This window comes from Anopheles maculipalpis, chromosome 2RL (genome assembly GCF_943734695.1).
Source record: "Anopheles maculipalpis chromosome 2RL, idAnoMacuDA_375_x, whole genome shotgun sequence".
In the NCBI taxonomy this organism is placed as follows: Eukaryota; Metazoa; Arthropoda; class Insecta; order Diptera; family Culicidae; genus Anopheles; species Anopheles maculipalpis.
The window spans coordinates 78505977-78529763 of NC_064871.1; the positions used below are offsets into that span (position 1 = coordinate 78505977).

The 23787-nt window shown below is 44.7% G+C and overlaps 4 protein-coding genes across 6 annotated transcripts in view; 2 read left to right on the forward strand and 2 right to left on the reverse strand.

Moving 5' to 3' along the window:
• LOC126568579 (histone H3.3A-like) overlaps positions 1–23787 on the forward strand; it is a 537920-nt gene that overhangs the window by 285810 nt on the left and 228323 nt on the right. The window lies entirely within an intron of this gene.
• The window catches only part of LOC126568029 (glycosyltransferase 25 family member), a 376451-nt gene that overhangs the window by 143600 nt on the left and 209064 nt on the right, over positions 1–23787 (reverse strand). The window lies entirely within an intron of this gene.
• The window catches only part of LOC126568601 (uncharacterized), a 447537-nt gene that overhangs the window by 132593 nt on the left and 291157 nt on the right, over positions 1–23787 (forward strand). The gene's annotated exons all lie outside the window — the stretch shown is intronic.
• Positions 3922–23787, reverse strand: part of LOC126567894 (ecdysone receptor) — a 125305-nt gene continuing 105439 nt past the window's right edge. Inside the window, exons 3-7 of one of the 2 annotated variants that reach the window (XM_050224239.1) lie at positions 6052–6225; positions 5640–5956; positions 5416–5562; positions 5182–5334; positions 3922–5107 (exon numbers count right to left, since the gene is read on the reverse strand). In XM_050224239.1, coding sequence (XP_050080196.1) covers positions 4181–5107; positions 5182–5334; positions 5416–5562; positions 5640–5956; positions 6052–6225 — 1718 coding nt within the window. In that variant the 3' untranslated portion in view covers positions 3922–4180. The remainder of the gene's footprint in view (positions 5108–5181; positions 5335–5415; positions 5563–5639; positions 5957–6051; positions 6226–23787) is intronic. The other variant, XM_050224241.1, reaches the window with a different exon arrangement.

A 23787-nucleotide genomic window follows, 5' to 3' on the forward strand; every position in this document is an offset into this window, starting at 1 on the left:
CCTTAGCAGATGCGTCACGTGCAACAGTTGTTGCAGTAGTAAGTAAAGTGCTCGTTATTTAATCCGCTGCACGATAAATCCGACTGTGTGCGGTGTTTGTCGAAGGAGAGGTTTGTATGAGATTTTGTGTCGCAAAAAAGCATGTAAACTCACCCCAACCCCAACGCAAGGGGACACGAGCGTCGACCATTTTCGTATTGAGGTGGTTTGTAATTAAACTTCCGCATCGCACTTATCCGTTTGTCTCTTGAACGAAACCTTTTCGCATCAGTCCCATATATTTCCCTTTTGTTTCTTATTCGTTTTCCCACGTAAAGTTTTTCGTTTTCTTCCTGAAAAATGAAAGCTGTTACTCTTTGTAGTAGAAGGTAAAGAGTTTTTCTCCCCCACCATATTTGCCTCCTTCGCGTTCTCTTTGCCCTCAACAGAAATATATCTATTGGTTGTTTTTTCATTTTTCTTCTATCCATTTTTCATCTGTTCTATGTTGTGTTTCTCTATGCTTGAAGGTTTGAATGTGTTTCTGTTTTGTTTGTTTGCTTGCAAAAAGGTTTCGAGTTCCTGCACTGTTTTTCGACTTTTGTTTGTTTTGTTTGGTTAGGTTTGTTTGTTATGTTTTGTTTGTTTTGTCAAAAGGCACCTCCGTTTCCGAAACGCAAAAATGAATTCTTCAAAACTAAAACAAAAAACACTATTTTTCATATTTGCACACCTTTTCATGTTCTTTTCTTCTCACGTTTTCATGTCTTATTTTCTTCTCCTTTTTTTTTGTTTTCGCGAGCCAACTCCTTCACTTTTATGGAATTTCATGCACTTTTTTTACACATAACTCATCACGGATGTTCCGCTTGTTCCCCTTTTTGTGTAATTGTTTTAGTTAAGGTTTCACATTTAAGGAAAACAAAATACAATGAAACAAATCAACTAATTGACAACCGGAAAATGTTGTCGCTAGTTAGCGGGACAGAGACAGACAGGAAGAAATATTATATAGAGGACGGGACGATATGGATGGTAATAATTAATTTAAAATTTCACTACACAAACAGGCGCTGGTGGTGGTTGAATTTTTCCAACCAGATTAAACGAGAGTTTAGCTAATTGGCTAATGAATGGTTTTCACAACGATTTTTTGACTACTAATTCAGTTAATAAATCCGCAATTCAAACAATTAGATTTATGCACAACGTGTCCTAGTAAGAAAGGAGAAGGATTATTCGCAAGCGATTGAAACCGATATGTAAATTAGACAAGTAACAGAACTTTAAACACTAGTTGAAACGGAATTTTGAGCTAAAGTTGTGTTTGAGTAGGAAGATATATAAAATAAATGCACTTTCTATACATTTGTCTGTCTTCTGTTTGAATTTGTTTTAGTAAATCTATTGTGCTTCTTCTATCTATCAACCAAAGCTGATCTTTTGTTTCCTTAGCATTGCAGACGCCTTTCCGTTCCATTAACTGCCAAATATTACCGAGAGCAAAAGAGCATAATTTGCTCTCTAAAATCAATCATCAAGAATTGATTACAACCATCGGGGATGGGAAAAGAAAAAGAGAGAGGACAAAAAAGGTACAGCTTTTGTTCCTCAATTAAATTCCCAAGGGATGAAGCGTCTGTAAAAAAATTATAGAGTTCCTTCCTAATTCGGGATTCCTTCCTTTGCTGAATTACTGCTCGATTAAGTGTTTACTAAAAAAAAAGGAAGAGGATGGCCACCACAAACACTCACACATCCACACACACTCTCTTTCCCACCCACCCTAGCCCTAGGCCTGTGGTCAGTATAGACAATAATTCGTTCCAAATATCGGAAAACAACTACAGAGACCGCGTGTCATAGTAGCAGCAGTAGTAGTAGTGGTAGTAGATAGTAAACAGTAGTAGTGTTGGGGTGCCATCATTCTACTTCCCGGGAGGCTTATTACGAATGCTTCGTATTAGTGCATTTTTTTTTTTGTATACCGAAAGAAAGCTTTTCCGATCGCTACCACTTTTATAGAGCACTTACCTAAAACTTAATATTCTACCTTTTTCAAATTTCCTTCTGGTCCGTTTTGCTACACATTTTTCCTGCTCCATTTAAACCTTTTTAACTCACACATATGCACACATGTATGCACAACATCAGCCTGCATTCTTTTGTTTTCAAGCTGATGGTAAAGTGGTTTCTTCTTTTTCTTTATGTGTGCGTGCGCCGATATCTGACTGCTTTCGTTATAATAGTGTTGATCGTTATAATAATATATGCTTCTCTTAAAAATTATTAACAAGTCACAGCCAAACGATACGAAAGAAGGTTTCCGCAGAACACACAGACACACCTTCGCATCATCGCCCTTTTCCTCTCACTTTTCCCACACATATATACGCACACAACCAACTGACTCCCTTGCGTGACCACTTTTGGACTGCACCTTAGAGAGTACTAACGTGGGGGAGGAACACTAACACACTCAACGATCTGAACCAAAACCCGATCAGTAAAACAGGGATTGGACCCCGCTCTATCAAACAATGGGCGTACAATTTTCTTAAGTGATTCAAACTTCACTTTTCCTCTGTTTTGGGGAAAGTAGAAAATAAAGAAAAATATTATACGAAAGGATCGTTCGTTTTCTTTGCTTGCATGGTTTTGTTTTCTATTGGCAGTAATTTCATGTGTGTGTCGTCGTCGTCGTCGTCCGTCGGAAAGTCTCTCGCACACATTTACGTGGTAGTGGTTTGTTAGCAGTAGTAGTAGTAGTAGCAGTAGTAGTAATAGTAGTAGTAGTAGTAGTAGTTCCTATTATAGCAGCGCATTGTAGCTGGCAGTATTGTTGAAGATCTTCCACTGTGTACTTTTGCTGTATGTATGTGTCTCGAGTGCTGGAAGTGTTCCGATGCTTAATGTGCATGTGATTTGCTCCTTCTTTCGCACCTTTTTTTCCACAGTAGTAGTAGTAGTAGTAGTTGTAGTAATAATAATAATAATTTTGTGTGTTTTAGGAGGACACTCCTTACGAATTCTGTTTCAGGCTTGAGTGCGTGTGTGTCTACTGATTCCCCTTAGCTTATTAGTATCGTTACATCCCTTTTATCGCTTAAAAACACACATACACACCCTCGCATTCGCACTCTATCCGAGCCGGATACCGGAGTGAGAAACAAGAAGATACCCCCGCATCCGATGGGTAAATCCTCTCCCTCTTCCCTAGACACAACCCCAAACCCCGGTGGTGGTTCCTATCTAAAACGTTCTATTCCTTCCAGCCTATCCATTATAGTGTTAATAGTACTTCATCTGTTCTGCTTTTCTTCAATCTTTTCATACCATATTCACAACTCAGGTTAACGCACAGCTTTCCTCTAAACGAAGCTTTTGATAACTGTTTTCTCTTCTCTATCCCTCTCGCTCCTTTTTCTATTGCAAACTTTCCCAATTTCATAATGCTCTTTACAATCCATTTTCAAAATTCTCTCCATTACACCATTCCATGCAACAAAAAAGGCTAGAAAAAAATGTGTACAACACAGAGAAGGCATCCGGGTGCGATCTTCTCTAAATTAACTAAACTTAACTAACTAGCTAACTAACTAAAAAAAAAAAACTTAGAACAATTCATTTTATGCCTTCACGCAATTTGCCGCTGTAACTGTACAATTGTATATATATATATATATATATATATATATATATATATATATATATATATATATATATATATATATATATATATATATATATATATATATATATATATATATATATAAAGGGAGAGGAATGAAATATTGTTGCTTCTCTTTCTGTCCCGCATCCATAGGAAAATCGAGACCAATTCTTGAAAAAAAATCCCTAAGGATAACGTAATGGATGATTTGTTTGTGCAGAGCGCAAATGGCGTTCCAAATAATGTGCCGTAACGCACACACACACACACACACACTCGCTCAGGAGGAGTGGATGATAACGGTAAAATAAATTAACTCTCTACGATAAATAGAATGTCGTCGTCTGGGAAGACGCTTGCACCGGTGTTCGCCCCGTCGTCATTGGCGACATCGTCGACGCGATCGCCACCGTCACCACCGACGAGTCCTGCCAGCGGATGGTGACTGTCAAACAGTACGTCCCCGGGCAAAGAGTCGACGACGGTAACGGTGCCGACAACCGAGGGCGACACCGTGCCCTACGCTAGCTATACGTGATCGAGCATTCCGATAGTGGAGAGCAGTCCGTTGCTAGTACCACTACTGTTGCTGTTTGTCGTGCTGCCACTACTACTACTACTGCTGCTGCTGCTATTATTGTTAGCACCGTTGCTGCTATTACTACTGCTACTACTGCCCCCATTCACGGTCCCATTACTCATCCCCACGTTAGTACCGACCACGGGTGTAAGCGCACTCACACCACCATTACTGTGCATCTGCTGTAGCTGACTGGGTGGTTGTTGTTGCTGTTGTTGCTGCTGCTGCTGCTGCTGCTGCTGCTGCATCTGCCCAAGCTGTACATTAGTGTTGGGCACGACGACAATGTTGGACGAGGTGGATGCCATTGAGGAAGCGTTCGGATTGTCCGACTGTTGATGGTGCTGGTGCTGTTGCTGTTGCGCGACCAGCTCCTGATGTTTGGCCAATCCAACCGGCGGTATATCCTGCACGTCCCAGATCTCCTCCAGAAACCGAGGCAGCTTACGGTTCTTCAGTTTGAGCGAGAAACACATCTCCGAGTTCTGGTTGCCCAGCGTCCGCAGCTCGGTCAGTATGGAAAGGAGCTTCGCGAACGTGACGCTACACTTCGGATCGCCCCCGTGCCGGTTGAGGATGTAGACGCGCAGCGTATCGATGTAGTAGCTCTGGATCGTCTCAACCAGTTCGGCCTTCTCGAGACCGGGTCGATCGGAGAAGATGACGATTGCGGTAAGAAGGGCGTACTCCACGTTATCCACCGTCAGGGTGTACATCTGCCGGCAGAAGTGTAGCAGGTCCTCGATCGTGTCCGCCATGCCCGCCATCTTGTAGGAGTCGCGCGTGTACGATCGGTTGTTGGCAAAGAGGATGGAGTCGGTTTCGGCGTCGTACCGGCGGGCCATTCGCAACATCATCACCTCACTGGAGCACGCCTGGCAGGGAGAAATCGTATATTAATCAGTAAACTATGGAAAGAAGCTCTTGAACCTAAGACCTGTGGACATACTTTTAGTAACGTAATTTGATCCTCCTGCGGAATCTTGGTAAATGCTGGCAGTCCCTTCGCGAACTCGACGATAAGTTGTACTGTGAGAATGGTGATTTCCGTTATGTGCCGGAAGTGGATTTCGTGGGGATCTTCCTCCTCGTTCGGTGAGTTCTAGAGAGAGAGAATGGGCGAAACAAACGATGTTAAGACATGGTTGTATCTGGAAGACATTACAGAAAAGTCGGTACTTACAATCATTATCCTCTTGAGATCTTCCTCCGACGGTTGCTCGTACCCATCCTGGTACCAGATGAGTTTGTAGATGACGGCCATCTGATTAGCCGTCAGCAGAGGTATATTTCTTTGTCGATTTTCGTTCAACAGTTTCTCCGGCAGTAGCTGCGGCGATAATAAATTCAAATGAAACCGCTACCCCGCTAGAAGTTACACAAACCTGTAAAGTGCTAGAAACTTACCGGTATCGCGGCGGTGGGCGGTGATTCACACTTCATTAATACCGGCAGCAGTTCCGACTTGTAGCTGCTGTTCGTTGTACTGACGGTGGTGGAAGGGTTCGTCTGCACCTTATCCTTTTCCTTCTGCGCTTTCTTCTCCTTCCGCTTGATGGCGCACTGGTTTTCTGGCACGACGCACTCCGGCCGCATACCGACTGCGAGACACTTCTTCAACCGGCACTCCTGGCACTTGCGTCGCATGTACATGTCCATCTCGCACGCGTGACCAAACTTGCAGCAGTAGACCGCATTCTTGGTGACACTGCGCCGGAAGAACCCTAGAAGGAAGGAAGGAGGAGAAGGATTAAATTAGCACCATCGTACCATGCTCTAGATGCGTATGGCTCGTTGTGATACACAATCATCTACTTACCCTTGCAGCCTTCGCAGGTAAGCGCATTGTAGTGATAGCCAGATGCCCGGTCACCACACACGAGACAAAGTTCCTCCTGCTGTCGGGGTGTTGGGCCTTTTTTCTGCTTCTTCGCCTCACTGCCATCGCCGGTGTAACCGTTCAGACTGCTCGACGGGGACAAATCTTCCCGTCCTGTGTGTGTGTGTGTGTGGAGAGAGAAATTGGAGAAGCATAATGCTTAGTTATTATGTTTATTTTGGGCAAAATATTTAAGATCTTATCTATTGAGTTGCTGTTTCTTAAGGGCACAGCTGGAGCAGATCTTTCTCTTGAGTGAAGTTGTACGCGCGACCATCTCTTCCAAGAAGAACAATGTAGAATTAAAATGCAAAATGTGCAGTTTGTTCTTCCCTTGCAGCGAGGCCTACACTTAGAGCTTGCTTGTCTCTTCAAAATTCCACACACGTAATACATTAGAAGCAGAACATATGGAACACAAAACTTGATGCACTTCTCCTGCGAATATCTCCTCACAGGAATCTCGCTGACGGAACAATTTGATAAGAAAGTGCACGCAAAACTGAAGGGGTTGAACGGTTTGAAACAAAAGGTTCTCAAACGTACAACCACCCCAAAACCGACAACAACCACAACGCGACCACAAAGACCACCCTCCAAACATCAACAAAAAAAATGTTTTAATTACCCTCGAAAAATGGTTGCTCTTGAACTCGTTTCTTCCGTCACACCATTACTCTACGCCCATCAGCCACACACACACACAAAGTGTGACCCTCACTTCTTCTGGTTCTGGATCTGCGTGACAGTTTTCGGAAATTTAAGAACGTCACGAGTGTTGGTGGTGTGTGGATTATTATACATTTTATTGCTGCTGACAATATGCGCCTGCGAATGCAGAAAATTGCATTTGTGGTTAAAGCGAATGCCCACACACCCTCCCCCTCTCCGTGCGGCGTAATCCTTGTGAAGAAATAAATTAAGTAAGACGCTCCTTGCGGCATGTTTGAGCCACGGAAGGAAGGGAATGCAGCAACAACAGTAAAAATCTCATTATATCATGCGCAGATGTATTTATTGTGTCAGTTTGACGGTTGCGCATTATTAAAAAAGGTCTCGCCTTCCGAGGACCCTCGGCACTCTGCCGAGTGCGTATAATTTCTCGCATGCGTATTTCGCGGACTGATTGTTGGTGGAGATTTTGAGCAACTTCACCCGCGTACTTGTGAAGTGCAGAAAAGCGTAATCGGAAGAAATCTGGCGTTTGTTGGGCACCCCCCCCGTGTGGTGTGTTAATGTAGCTACTACTGCTCCCTGTGCCCGGCGGGTGTTCCGGCACGCCGGGCTGATGATGCAGAAGCATCCAATTAATTATAGACTGACTCGTATATCTTTCAGCCGCTGACACGCAAAGGTCGGGTGTGCCGATGGATTCGGGCTGGAATTCGGTGTGTCTCACTAGAGGAAGTGTCCATCCTTCACACGTTTTTGCTCCGACATCGTTCCGAACCCAACCGTTCGGTGATTGTGAAGCACGGTTTTACACCGAATTAGTGACACCTACACATTCTACCAAGTCTCAGGCTCTCGTTTGACCGATCGACCTAGAACCCCATAGGCGGGTTATTTATTAGCCGGTGGGAATCGTGATTTCGATATGCGGGACACCCCATTATATTGCAGCAGAAGGAATGCAATTTTGTCGTCTGTCACTGTATCTGTCGGGGAAGAAACCGGCACATTAGAAGCGGCGAGCGAAAGATTACACCAAAAATAAAAGTCCAAAACCTGATCATCGAGCGCACGAAGCGCACATTAGAACCGAACCGTACCGAAAAGTTAGCTCGCGCCAAGCGGTCCCAATTCCCCATCCGGTAAAGTTCCTTGTTGCACATGCGGCGAATGAGTTATGGCGAACATTTCGATGGGCCTGTTGGAGTAGAAGTACAAAAATACAAAAAGCGCTCTCTACACAATCGCACCACCGGATCTAGAGGACAGTGTGTGAGGCGAGTGCGTGCAAAACATGGCCACACAACAGTAAGTCGCCGTGGATGGTTTCAGCATTTTTCAGATATGCGATACATAAATGTGTCGTCGCGGTTGTTGCATTCCGCGAAAAAATGCATTGCATTCTCTCAAGGGCTAAGACAACGACAACAACGCACACGCACTACCCACTGGAAAGACTCGGCATCGTTCCAGCTAATCACGCACGCAGGATGAAGGCTTAAGGCTTAAGAAAAGTGCAGTATTCTAAAATTTTGGATGCGGCTCATTCCCCCCCTTCGGCAAAACGCAAACGCATCACGCTGCGAATGGGAACGGACGTGAGGTGAGTTGTTGGAGGTAAGAGTTAAAAATCTTCCATAAATCTCCACTCCACGGGCCAGACAAAATGTATTGCCGACAGAGGCGAAACACCGGGCACCTTTCACTTTTGGAGGCCGTTAATTTCCAGTCCTGTACAGGCAAAAAGCAAGCAGGAAAGAATGAGAATATTGCATGGATTCGCAGGAACTGTGCAAGATGAAGTCAGGAGAGTATAGTGAAGACTAGAGTAGAGTTTTATGCTTTTAAGGATGCTTCCTAAATCCATTTAAAAACTGTTCTTATCGTGTAAGTAGCACGAAATTCCACTATCTAGTAGCATCCAGCATTTTTAACCAAAGCGAGAAGGCGGAAGAGAAATCGTAGAATCACGAAACACCCTCCAAAATAAGGGCTCATCTAAATTACTAATCAATCGTGCACGATGTGGTCTTCTCTCCACTACGCCAGGAAGTATTCTCTAACGCGGCTTTTATCCACTTCTATTTTCCTTGACACGGTTCATTGCCTTCGACCACGACGGCAAGGCTTCTTACGCTGGCTTTAATAAAGATGAGATGTTTTGAAAACGACACAACTGGCCAATGGATACCAGGCCCATCCCAAAAAAAAAACCCCTTCCATAAGAAAAGACCAAAGGACGCTGACCAGGGCACACGGATTGCTGGTTGATTGATTTGCCGCTGGTGAGAGAGTGTGTCTGCTTATGCATGTACGTTACCTTGAAAATTGAATTACAAAAAAGGAGTAAGGAAGGAATGTCGTGAGAAGTGGCGAGTTTTGTTGATTGCGTGAGTGATTCCAACAGGAACAATTTCTTTTGGGTTTGGACTGACCTATCTGGTACCGAACAAATGATAATGAAGATATGCAGATGGGAATTTGCTGGAATTACCGTCTCAGCTAGGACATGGAAGTCCTCCGAGGGACCAAAATACCTTAAATGATCTGGACAATCGAAGAATTTTGCTGTACTTTGAGCTAGTCATAGCTTGCAAAAACCGTGAAGGTCAACATGCACCCCAGAATACATCCACACCAGTGCACCAGGGAGTCATTCATCATACCCGCAAATGACGTGCTTATCAGCCAGTCAGCTACGTAGTTGTTGATCATGGATTTCTAGCCTGAAGGTGAACGCCACCACCGAACGTCCCCACCAGCCAAACTGGTGGAATGTCTCCACCAACGCGATCATGTAATCTTGCCCTGCAACTAACCTACCGGCTGGCGTCACTGACTGACGGTGAGAATAGTCTATCTAGAAACTACTTAACTATCAACAAAAACAATAACGACCTACTGCAACAGTGCAGTTCCATTCCAGTTCGGTGGAGTCCTTTGCGGTTGATTCGCAAGAGTTCCACAGCGAAACGTTAAACTTCCGATGACGCCAGCAGTCGTCGGTCTGGTAAACCGGACGATCGACGACCTCGCGGGCGTAGTAGAGAAGGGTGGTGGTGATTCAAGTGGTTGGGCACGATCACTGTTGGAAGTAATCTAATGCAGGCCGCGTGGAAAGGCACGTACGTACGAGCGCAGTACGCTGAGATAGTAAATAATGCAACAGAAGCACCAAATGCACTAGGAAGCTGGGTGGGCGTACTAGCAAACTAGCAAATGCATTTTAGCAGAATATTTCCAAGAATAAATTACGATAAACAGTTGATGAATTAAACTGCTGGACGTAAGTGATATTTTCTACCGAACTAATCGGCCACATCGCGAGGGTAATTCGGAATTCTTCATCAAGATTTTGATCTCCCTTATAGGCATTGATCTGGTCGGGGATTCTCTCAAAATTATAATCTCCATATTTATGACTCCGTCCAACGAACCCGAACGAACAGTAAGTCAAAAAAAAAAAAAAACCCCATACGTAATGTGACACATCTCAACGGACTAATTTGCAGCTCATCTGATCGATCGACAAACACCCCTCGCACGGGGTAGCATTTTACGTGGCAGATGATCCGTTCTTGAGAATTTGTACGATACACGCAAATGCCAAAATATCTTGGAGTTTTGCGGCACAACCCCTCGCTGTTCTGCGGAGCACACACACACACACCAAACAAGCATTTACGATTCCGATGAGTTATTTTATTGCGCTCATTAATTTCCAGAACACACAAATTCACAGAGCGGAAGGATTTTGGTGCGCGTATTGATATCTGCCGCACTGTATGGGCCCCTGTTTGCGAAGATCTACTCGTACAGGCTGGGAATGGATGGAGAATTCCAACTGATTATCTGTCCCGCCACTCGGCGATGAAGCTGTATGCGGACTGTGGTTGCTTTACCTGAAATGAAGGCATTAAGAAGTTCTTCCTTCACGTACATAGGCGCTACCAAACCAGATCCGCGATGTGGTGAACTGGTTTTCCCGTGTCTTCCTTGTCTGCAAGTCTAATAAATCTATAACATCCCTCGGTGCATGTCTGCGGTCATTTACCGGGTATGTGGTACCTGAAGATCTCGCCTCAATACAAGCAACAGATCCTTGCTTGTCCCACCGTTTGGATTCTTCCAGAATCCACAACCCAAGACGAAGGCAAACGATTAATATCACCTCCCTAAACGTTCTGTATGGGGAGGAGCAGCGTGTGTTCTGGATGTGTCTTCGCTACGTAAATTCTTGCTTCTAGCAGAGCAACAATGTTGCGCCAGATGACACCCTCGGCTTAAGGTAAACCGCACGCCCAAGAAAGGAGCGCCGGTGGTGTTCTGGCTCGGTATTTATTGTATAATTTAATGATCAACCGAGCTACCGTTTCGTGACACTCGGGGGGAATAAATGTTTGGTACCGGAGCCACCCTGAACAGGATTTTTTATTCGATGAAAATGAGATGTAATCAATAATGTTTTTTTCTGTCCACCTCTTCACATACTTTTCGGGGTAGAGAAGGTTTGTTCTAACGCCAAAGTCGGATGCTATTAAGCTGACCTATTTCGGATGGCTAAATTCCACCAGTACTTGGAAAATAAAAATGTTCACCTTAAACCGTGCTCATTAAAATTTCCTACAGTGCATACCGCTAGAACAGGCACACATTCATCGGTGCATAAATAGCACCGCACATTTGCAACTGCCATCCATAAACTGCATCATCGGTCCTTTATGGTTCATCTCATTCAATTTTAGCATTGGCAGTATAACACGGCGGACTTGGTGCGACTTCTTCCCCAACTTCCATCTCGCGCTCTCCGATTTTGGTTTTATGTCGCACGCCCGCGTTAAGTAAGCAACCAACAAAAAAGAAAAGGGCCTCTATGGAACGAACTATACCTTTTGTCTGTACACTCAACCGGGATCGTGGCGCCCATCGATGCATACAGGGAGCATAAGTGGAGGAAGAAGTAAAAAAAAATCACCCCCAATTCAACGAACTCCCGCAGTGTGCATGTGTGTTTGTATGTAAAAACGTGTCGCCCTCTCTCACTGGTTCTCTGGTGCAGCAGCGAAGCCAGCCACCCCCTCGAAATAAAAAGGCAAACACACACACACACACACGCACAACAAGAACAACAAAAATGTACGGTGAAAATATGTACACACGCGTCCTGCCCGACTCGAAAAATTACTGTCATAGGTCGGGTGTGCTGTGTGCCAGCCAGCACTACTTACCCCCATGGACAAAGTACAGGCAAACAGTGGGGAGGGCGGCGAAGGGCGGATGCCGCAGAAGAAGCAGCAGAGAGGAAGAAAAAAATGTTTATATGAGCACGATGAAGATGTGCGTTGCCGGCGAAGGAACCCGTGGTGTGTTACCCAGAAGAAAGTGAAGACACCAACCAACCAACGAACGAACGAAAGTAAGCAATGTGTGAAGATAACCGTTTGCCAGCGAGCAACAACCATGAACAACATGGGCACACGGTGGGGTTTAGTGGTGGCCTGCCAGTGTAAAACAAAGAATTATCGATCTGGCAACCGTACCGAGAGGGAACTGATGCGGGTCGCTTCCCGAACAACGCAAGTAAGTTACTGGGTTTCTCGTGTGCACAGCACACTTCGGTGTGCGTACGAATGTGCGGGCGAATAAAATGCGACAACCAGGGCAGCAGTGCACGGGGAACAGGGATGCAATGGCACAGGGGAGGGAGGGGAAAGGAGACGGTGGTTGATAGATGCATCTAAAGATAGATACCGGTCGTATCCGTGGGGCATGGGGACATCTTGTCCCATTCCGAAGCGGCAGCCGAGCACCAGAAGCACCGTCAATTTTCAACTACGACTTCTGGACTTCTGGAAGCGGGAGACGTGCGTGGAGTTCCAGGCATTTAGGGGAATAAGGGTGGATGATCTTCACTCATGACGCCTGACTGTCGACTGCTTCTTCCCGAGCAGTGGATGAAAATCGGAGTTCTTCTTCGCCGCGAATGAAAATGACAAACGTTTGCAGTGGAGTTCGCTCTAAAGATATCCTATCTTTGGGACACACTCAAGAAACAGTTCCCTCCCGAGAAAAGCAGTCGTCCACTGCCTGCCAGAGGGAGAATCTTGAAGGCAATAAAAATGGCAAATGGATGCGTGTACATCAAACATACGCGCAGCATGTTTGTTGGAAGGGTTTTGTAGTTAGCCAGAGTTCGTGCAGCATCATTATCATCATTAGTTATTGGAGAACGGGAAGAAACTTCTCGTCCTCACCACAACAACTTGGGCACATTTTTTGGAGCCAACCAATTTGCTGACAACCTCAAACCGATTGAGGATATAAAATGCTTGCCCGATTGGTTGTAAAATGTTTTTACGATCCAGTTCTGGTGAATTAATGCATGAAACTAAATAGCAAGAAGGGACAACTCATCAGGAACAAACGGACATGTTTACGATGGTGAAGATCCTTCAGAAATAACATGTCCCCGCAACGAGTCTGTCTGTCTCCCTTGCGCCTAATTCTTCAACAACCTCAACAACTTCGCTTCGCTCAGCATGCAAATCCTGCTCGGCTAAAGCTTTCGAGCTCACAAGCGGCTTGTTATTATTAACAGCTCTTGTCACACTTGATTGCACTGTGCAAACTCACGTTCTCCCGTTCCCGTTCCTTTGCTCCCCTTAAACCTTAAAGTCCCCGTAGGGGAAAGGGAGATGGGCTAGACATGGCCGCCTATTTCTACCATCGTGTAATCTACAACCCACAGACTCAGTACCACAGTGGCCGCTATGCAATTTATCATCGTTGCCTCCCCCCCCTAGAAGTGAAACCGTCGGAGGAAAGTGAAGTACATTCAAGCGGCACATTCTCGCTCTATAGAAACAGTGCAACAGTGACAGTTCCTGATGCTGTTGGGTGGTAATGTATATGGCGCAGCCCTCGGCTAGAAATTTCGTAGAATGAAAAACAAAAAAAAACTCACTTGTGTCACTTGTGAGTTCTCTGAACAAGCAGCAGAAGAACGAAAAGCGTGTGGACCACCTCCTCTTCTCGTCTAATGGGTTTCAGATGGCATAGAACGGGCCCTATCTTTACCGCGTGAGGAATTGGGTGAATGGGAGGTTTGCCGACACATGAAGACTATCCTCTCCGCAACAACACACACACACAAGCAACGTTTGAGAAGATTGCGCTTAAGTGGAAAGTGAAATGGGAAGTGCACTCACTCGAACATGCGCGCTCGAGTGTACTAACCACCACCATCACCGACCGACCGACGACGATGAGGGCACTGTGCGTCCTTGACTCTTGTCGCTTGCGCCAGAATGCACTGCTGCCCCGACAATGGGTAGGTGTGGACTAGGAAGGACTTGGAAACAGGGAGGCACGATCTGCACAGTATTCTGTGGCCTACACACAATCTCTCTTCTCGCTCGTCCATTACTGTTGCCCTACCCGCAGCATGCACATCCGGGCAGCAATTGAATGCATCCCATGCCGGCTGCAGGAATCGTCGTTCCACCGAATGGAAAGCGGGAGAAGAGATGATCCGAGGCCGGGGACGTACCATGAAAGTGAACCTAACGTTATAACTCGTGCGTCATGGATGCTAAGTTGTGGGGAGTGCTGCCGGGCAATTCGATACGCGAATTACGCCGAGCGAGTTCACTTGAACCATGTGGTGCCATAGGAGGATGGAGTTACGAGGTCAGGATGTGGCGTATTTTGGGAGCATCTCGTTTGAAGGGCACAGAGCGTGAGTGAGGTCAGTTCCCTGCGTTTGATCGCAAAGATGAATTGGATGCGAGCAAGGCTTTGATCGTGACTTGATCTGCACACGCACGAGGGTGGAAAAGCTATTTTTACACTTCAGACGTCTTCGAGCCGTTTGTCACACGGATCGTGTAGAGGATCTTCTTGGAGCTCCAAAGTGGCTCCAAATACCGAAAGAACTTGCCGGACCGGTTGTGTCAATTTAGAGCTCCGCATGTCTACGGGGCTACGCCGTACAGACCCCCGGCGTATGCATTACGCTCACGAAGGCTCAAATTAATCGATTTATGTTGCGCTGTATGTCCACAGGAACTGTCCATTGGATAGCGAAGCGACCAGGCGTCTTGTAACGGCTGCAAAATGTTGCAATGGCTAATGAGTGACTTGGCTAGGACCGGTTGCACTGGCCATAGGTGTATCGGTCGTACTTGGTGCGGTTGCAAGCGGTGTACTCTGATTGACATTTTTCTGCCTGTTCGTAAGACGCTCTCTCTGCAGCAAAGTTGTCACGATCACGATCAGTTTGATGATATGGTTACGAACTTGGGCAATCCTCCGCGGCTCGGCGTTCGTTCTTGGCAAGTGAGTGAATGTTGAATGCATTGCATTGGCTCCCAATAATGCTACTTTCGCAAAGTCAAAGTCCACAACAGGTTCACTTTCGTCACCATTTCTAGCCAAGTTTCCTTTTTCAACCTCAAAGTTGTGTGTCCTTGAATTAGACGTTTATATCGAGCATGATGACATGTGTTGCTGACATATACGCGCGCTAATGTTTTGTCATATGCACCAATAAATATTTGCATATATTTTCTATCAGTGCTAGTCTAAGAAAAACACATCAAATTCACAGTCATGTCATGTCCGGAAACTCGCGACCTGCAATAAATCGTTTCCCCTGTCGACTTGAATGTCGATTCTCCAATTTATGACGATCACTCATCACAACTCATCACACAAACGGAGCAGTAAAACCGTCGCGACACACGGCACTGACATTAGAAAGCGGAAAGAAAGCGACCGGTGTGTTGCGTGTAGTTAGTAAAATCAACATCACTGCATAAATTGGCGAGAAAACCCGGAAAAAAAACCTCGCGCTTGTTGATTGATGCTAAAAGTTGTTGCGCAAAACGAAACAAAAGTGACGGCATGATGAAACAGACCATAAAACAGGAGAGTGGCTGCTAATTAGTTAAACATAAAAAATTAATTTGCAATGTTATGTCTCGAAATGCATACAATTTTGAAAAAATTGGTTAGGCTTTCGGACAGTAAATGACTTCAAACTCGTATCACAAAACCAGCAAACTGCTGTTAATGCATCATTCAAAAACAATCGTACACAAACCGTGTGGCTCATCCTCATCACACAAACGAGATCACGCTCGGTTTACTGTTGTAGGTTGAGGAAGAATTGTGAGAGCAACAACAACAGCAAAACCCTGGCCACTTTCCACAAGCACATCTGCCTGCATCTGTGAGCCCCCGTGGTCAAAGACGTCAAGAAAGTTTTGTGCAGTGCAAAAAAATAATTGTGTATGCCCACAACACTGCCGCCCCATGGCTAAAATTATACACTCTCACAAAACATTGGCTCACGCTGCCACGCCTGACATTGAAAATTGGCGTGCCAGATTCCCTTTGCGTTGTTCCGTAGGTTGTGTGTGTGTTATTTTGTGGAGCGCTTCTTCGTAGGACATGTTCTATTGCGAATTTTATTTTTGATAGATTTTTTTTTTCTCTCGTTCAAACAACTCAACATCAAACGAAGCGCGTTTTCGCGGAAGCTATTTCGCGACACACGCACCGGGAAAGAGAGAGAGAGAGAGTGCAAATCAATTAAGCGACGAAATATTGTTGCCTTTCAAATGTTTAAAATCGTTTTTAAATACTTCACCGTAATGATGTTCGGAAGTGGGGAGGTGTCATTTTGTGCGTTCTTGTGACCAATTGTTTGCGTCATCGTACACTACAGTGAGGGTCAGCAAAGTAGAATGCACTTTCAAACATTTTTGTATAAAAAATTTGTTTTGCTTCTTTTTTAATTTTAGGAATTGAAGAGTATTATTTGATGTTTGTGTCACAATTATTGCTAATATTTTATTCAATTATCATCATGATCATCATGACGCCCTATTCGGAAGAGGCATCAAGCGATCCTCGGATATGCGACACCACGGTGACATCTCCCGCTTCAAACGCTTCCGACTGATGACGTTTGCTTTAATGTTGCTGCCATATGTTGACACGTGTATTTATAGGGCGAAAGACTCTCACAAGACAAATGACGAAGTTTCGACCGGGAACTAGAACTAGGCAACAACAGCTATGATAAGGATCACTTTTCAATAATGTGCCCTTAAATGTTACTGCTGCAGGCAATGTGCACGTACACGAATTCCTACAGTAAACACATTAAGATAATCACCAAAAGGAAGCATTCTCCCACTGCTGAGCATTTAAAAGAAACATCACCCAAAAACGAGACCCACTGGATGCACTTAAAGCCGAGTGGAAAATGTGAAAAGCAAAGCGCATAATGAAGTAATTTGATGATTCATTTCAAGGTTGTAACATTGAAACACAACACGCGGCTAACAAGCGAGATTGACAACATGCAGGGCACAGTAGAACAGAGCATTGTTGTGCAGCACGGTCTTAAGAGCACTCGTCTCGGTATGCCCTCGTCGAGATTTTCAGATTAGCAAACGAAGATTCGGTTTTGTTTTTCTTCTCAGCGCAATGATGATGAATTGATTGCTTGTCTGCTTTCCAATTTAACAAGTGCGGTGCGTAAGGAGAGCATGCTGTGGTGTGCTTTTTTTTCGCACACAAACTGCTCCTAAGGTTATGGTCAATGTCTTCTGGGTGGTCGGGAACATTATTCATCCGACAGCCACCACCAATCGTACAATCGTTGGCATGAGACTGCAAACAAACAGTGGAATTTATTGTTGTTTAGGTTAATTATTTTTCCAATCCCTTTTTTCCTCTTATTAAAAAGAAACTCAGCAAAGAAAGAAATCGTAACAAATTAATCGGCAACATGGCAGATGAATTTAAAAAAAAAACCACGCTTCCTACACATTTGCACTTCATTATGATACATTTGATGCTCGGTGGGGAGCAAACCAAAATTCGACGCGAATGAAAAGCAAAAATGCATATAGCTGCATTTCTTAAAACAACATCTTGAGCGACCCCCTCTCTAAAAGCCTCCCTTTCCAAAGAGAGAGAGGCATTCAAACTGATGAAGCTAAATTGTTCATAACTTACGGTACGTTATGCACACTAGTAGAAGGTTCTGACACACTTAATGCACTGGATAAACGAGATAAACGAAAATTAGTGTGAAAGTGACATCATCTACCGTTGAGTGGATTGGAAAATGAACCAAAGCAGGAACTGTATCCGACTTGTTTTGTTTCATTTTCGTTTGCATCATTTAGATAACAATTTTTAATTTATAAGCTACTTTATTGTTATGCAGATAGCCGATAAAAGGATTGTTAGAAAAAAGATTGTTTTAAAAATTGCATACCTACAGGCGCGTTTAACTCCCATTTACTCATGGAATGATTTTTAAAGCAAAGAAAACGCTTCCAAACTATTTTATTTTAATTGCCTAATTCAAGGCGTTAGCTTTCGTCAGCTTGCTCACAACATTTCAATACATCGTTAGCTTGTCTCCCACGGCCATCGCGTTCAATTTATCATGTTTCTTCGTTAAACATGTTCAATAAAATCATCTAAACAGTTAAAAGACCCCCACAGCCGTAAAAAAAAACCCGCATGCCAGACCGATGAGGTGTTGTTATTTGTTGTTGATTGATTCTTAATTTCTTACACTTCCTCCCGCGTGTATTCGTTTTCCCCCCGCTCCCAACTACCCTGGACCGTTGCGAGGGTGAGCCATTTCAAGTCCACCGCGACATTTTAGGATCACCAAAAGTGCATTGACACTCATTGGAAGTCAAAAAAAAAAACCAGTCGCATTCGACGCGGGTGTTGTTGCAGCGCGTGCTTAGCTGCGGAGAACCTGCCTTTCGCCGCTTGCACCGAAAGCAAATCAGGCGAAGCAGTTAAGTTTTTGATATCGTTTTGTACTTTGGACGAAACGGTGGCTAAGGGTGGAGAAGGCGGCCCGAGACGCGGCACATAAAATGGCCACTAAATGGGACCATTAAACTGGGGAAGGAGAAACGGACGCTTTTTTTTTTTTTGTTAAACAAAACCCGACAAAACGAATTTCAAAAAATGGCCAACATTAGCCGAAAGCCGGGACGAGCGTAAGAAATAAAACAAGAGCTCGCAACGCACTGTGTGTAGTCAATAAAATATCCTACGATATATTTTCCAAAAGGATATTTTTAGAGACCCAATTTTGGATGCATGCATGGACGAAGCCGGAATCACGACGAATCACACGCGGCAGTGCAAATGCAGTTTTTTTTTGTTGCCTTCAGTGTTCTTGTTCGGACTGTTTTGCCTTTTTATTTGCGTTGTGATTTTAGCGAAAACTTCCCGTTCCATGATTTGTGATTTCTTTTTTTGAATTTTAAAAGAGCTCAGTCAGGGAAAGGGGAGTTTATATCTAAGGCCTGGGCTAGAAGGACGCATTCCAATACTGTGTCTTTTCTTCTTATTGCTAAAACTGCAACTCTAGACTTGCTCAGGGCTCCAAAACCTTGTGAGCAAGAAACTAAACTTTGACGGTGCTTTGATTTATTTTTTCGAATGTTTTGTTCTCGTTCTCAAATTCACCAATGCTCTTCAACCAGAGTACAGCGAACACCGTCGAAAGAAGAAGGTACCAAAGCAAGCAGCAGCAGCAGCAGTGAAACAAAACCAACGAAAACCCATCTTTAATTGAATCGTTTGTATGCGCGGGCAGCAGTGCTGCAGCTAATGCCACGCCTCGCTGCGACGCTGACGACACTGGAAGGGAGAATAAAATAAAAACACCCCGGGGCCAAAAACATTTGGTTCGAATGCAATTTTTTGACAGGCGCGCACGATGACTGCGATGCCAATGGCGGTGCGCGAAAATAATGCTTCCTCGCCACCGGGAGGTGAAGGTGAATGCAACTTTAAATAATGCAAAACGATCATGGGCAAGTATCGCATTACGAGCATTTAGAATGAAATTAAAGCCAAAAACAGCAGACAGACATAGGCGCGAGTTCGGACGTGTCGTGGCGTTTTTTGTGAATGTTGGCAAGTATGTGATTAGAAATCTTAGTAAACACTTTGTTTGTTGCGGAAAACTGGCTACCGAAAGTAAAACACATCCGGATACACGACACGAGTTATGTTCGAGGAAATGATCGGTAATTTGGCGTGAAGTTTGCTGGTGTCCTGACGTCAACGAAGCGGTTTGGGTGATTGAATGGCGGCAAAGCAGCAATCATCACCAGAAGTTGTAACCGTTTTGCTTCTTTGGTGAATGGAATGGATGCCATTTTGTCGAGTAGAAACCCAGCTGGCGGAGGTTAGCGAAGAGATTGCCCTGAACTTGACGGAAAATGAAACAACAGCACACTGGATGCACACCAAAGCGTGAAGAAACACGTGCTTTGGTTGTTGTTTGTTGGGGTTGCTCACGTGCCGGAAAGATGTATGGACCCACACACCAATGTTGGCGGAAGAATCTCGTACCGTAAGGATCGTCATGTCAATTTTGTACAATTTTACACCACTACTCACTCGGAAAGCGTTTTTGAGGAGGTCACACACTGGTGGAAAATAGAATCAGAGTAGCACAATTAGATGACTTTCCAAACTCAATGTCTTGTCCACGTTGGGTGTTGGAATGGTTCTGCTTGGTGTAGTTTATGTGTGATAGCGAAAGGTACGTGCAGCTGTGGTAACGTTTCTAAGCAAAGCAAAAAAAAAAAAAAAAACCAAGGAATTGGAGACCTTCAACATAAATTAAATAGCAATAGGCACATAGGTACGATACAGCAAGCTTCATCCGTGGGGAGAACCCACCGAAGGGCCGGTTTTGTACATACGTGCACGCACACTAGACCTCCGCTGTCTCTAGATAAGATCGATCGAAATGGACGAGAGCTGACCTTGAATCGAATCTCGCCTCCTTAAGCTAGGGGAATCTAGGCACACTGGACCACACTCTTCACCATTCACCATTGGAGATCGGTAAGCATAGGCGACTCAAGTCGAGTCAGGCACCCTCCTATCCACCATCACCACCACACCTCCAATCAAACTCGTCCGGAGGAAGGAAGTTATAAATAATCGAACGAAAAGTAAAAGGAACTTCACCAAAAAGCACCACCCCGGACTCTGATCGAGAAGGATGTGTGTGCGGTGCACGAACAGAGTACACGGTTGGAACCTTTATATTCGTTCCACATTTTTTTTTTTTCGAATTTGGAAGCCAGTCGTACTAAATGGGTTCTTTTTTTCTCCCCAAGCTTCTGCGGGGAGCATCGTGCTAACAACCCTCCACCGATGTACCTTCGAAAGGGGCACTGAACAAAAAAAAAATCTTGCAAACTCATTAGCCAGGAAAGCGTAGATAAAAGCGAATGGTCTGTGCTACCATGTCGCGCGTAAGTGGGACTGGTTCGCGCCGCCTTCCCAGCGGTCATCCGGTGGTTCGGATCGTAGAAGTTTGTATGCTAAATTGTGGTTCGATCACCGTAAATAATCGTGCCCCCCCCCCCCCCTCCCCTCTCGAAAAAAGGGCGGAAGCTGATCATAATGTTGTTCTATACGCTAGGGAGGTGTTTTTGGATGAGCAGGTTGCTTGCTTTGTGGCCCCGGCAGCGTTGGTCATCGTCGTCAGTAAACTTTGACATTTGCCGGTCCTACCTAGCACTAACACACTAAGGCGATGGATGAATCGCGAAAACGGAACAAGTCTTTGCGATCTCTCCGCGTAGTAAAGCTGGAATGCTGCTTTATGAGCGGACCTCTTCATCATATACACTGGGAGGCACCACCCGTCATGCAGCAGCAGTGACTCCATGTTTGCAAAACGAGACGAAGGAAGCCGTCCCATTCCAAACTGGTTTTCAATTCGTCTCTGATAAAGGTCTGCTTGATCTTATGCCTCGAGATCCCTTCCCTCGCCGCTGCAGAGCTCGTATGCCCTTCGCGTGTGTGTGTTTGTGTGAGAATGGATTCTCTTATACAGTGCAGAAGATACTACTCTACGCTGGAAGTTTCACTGACGCCTCTCACTGGTTTTATGGTAAGAATAATAGCTAGCCCCAGAAAAAGGCGATGGAGGTGTTCCGGGCGGTGCCTAGGCTGTCTGTTGCTGCTGCTGCTGCTGCTGATGCTGCTGCAAGTTTATGGATTGATTGAACGAACGCAGCCCAACACGATCAACAAGCTGAGAAGAAAAGTAAAAGCCTTCCTCCCCCTCCCCCCCCCCCCCCATGCCTGCACAAACTAGACGACTCGTTCACTCGCTTGCTTTGCCAGCGTACCGAGGCGTAAAACATTGACTTATAAAGCCCCATTCCCCCTCCTTTAAATCGTTGCTGCGTTTTGCTGTTGTTGCGCTATTAAGTTACTGGCCATTTTGCCATCAATAAAAAAAGACGAGAATATTTAATTTTAATTACAACTCGAACTAGTTTTACGACCAGATCGCCAGCGAGCTATGACGTACAATGAACGGGGTAGGTTGATACCCTTTTCTTGTGTAGAAGGGAATAGAAAAATGTTGGTGCTACTATTCTGCAAAAAAAAAAAATAATAATAATTCTTGACTTCACCAACTGCAATGATACATGCTCGTGTGTTCACTGGAGGAAAAGGTCCATTGAATCTTAGTACTCCGTAAAATTGCCCACGAAGTCTCTGGTAGTACTCTCGATGGGTATGGAAGGGAGCCTATTAAATCAGCACCACTGTTCAGCTGATGGACTATTTTGTGGGTGTGTGTGTGTCTACTCGTGTATCGTGTCTACTTCAAAGACTTCCCAATAACTTGTACACCGTTCTGTACGTGATCGTGCCAAAGTCGTTTACTATATTCAGCTGCATTCTGCACGGTTCTGCCGCGAGCGAGAAAACTGAGAAATTGACTTCACCTTGGAAGTAGTTTCGATCAGCTAGCTCGATCGCGTAGCAGGTGTGGACTTGAATGACTTGCTAGAGGGCAACCCAGAATTCAAACCAATCATGCGCACAGAAGAAATGGACAGTGAAGTTCTCCATTCCACATCGCGCCCAGCCAAGAAGCAGCTCATTGAAGTTCGGATAATTGAACGGCGATTGAGCCCGAAACATCACGTACAATCGAGAGAGTCGGCGAGTTGGGTTCCAAAAGCATGGGGCGCAAATTCAAATTAAGCAGGAAACTCGGGGAGCGCGGAATAGCGTAGAACGGTGGAACGAGCCGTCTTCAGCAGTGGTGAAATAGGTAAGGCGTGTTAAATCGTACAACAGTGATCGTTAAGAAGCGTATTCGACATACTTCAGCGCTCAATTAGAAGATTACACTGTAGATCGCTCGCTGGCAGGGATAAAGCTCGACAAGCTTTAAGGTTAAACTATGACGACGATCTATTTATCCAAAAAACGTACCATAAACAATCGCCTAGCAACAGGTTACTTATTTCGCAAACCAGGAAAAACACATTATTCGCTAACACCACTTCGTAGTTGCTTTCATGCCTCTCTGCAGCTACCGGAAACTGGACTATTCCGAACATGACTGGACACTATTCTCACCGGCGGGGCGAGCAGACTCTCTAGACGGACCATTCTGCAGATTTAGCTAGCCTGCGCCTGATCGGCTCGGATGGTGATGCATTTCCAACCGAACGAAATACTTGCTTCATCATCATTAACGATCACGAGAAGCAGGATGAAGCTCGAAAGCAAAAAACAAAAACAATTGAATGAAATAGGAGACTTTGTGTAAGACGAATCGGGAGAGAAAATCAAAGAAAAGATTTTCCTTTCATTACTGCAAACAAAATCAATCTCACTACTCATACAAGTAGAGGAAAATTAAAACACACACCCAACCATACAAAGTAATGACGCGAAGAAAGAGAGAGAGATCAAGAGGGATTAATGATTTATACCTATTTTTCATCTTGTAATTTACGTACACCTTCGTTTTTTTTTTTGAAAATAATTATTATCTACCGATCCACTGCCGTTTTCAGGTTCCAGCGTAATCTGGTAGCTGAACCAATTTTATTAATTGACTGCGAAGTGTTCATAATTCAGAATGGAAATGATTTTTCGATCGCCCTGATC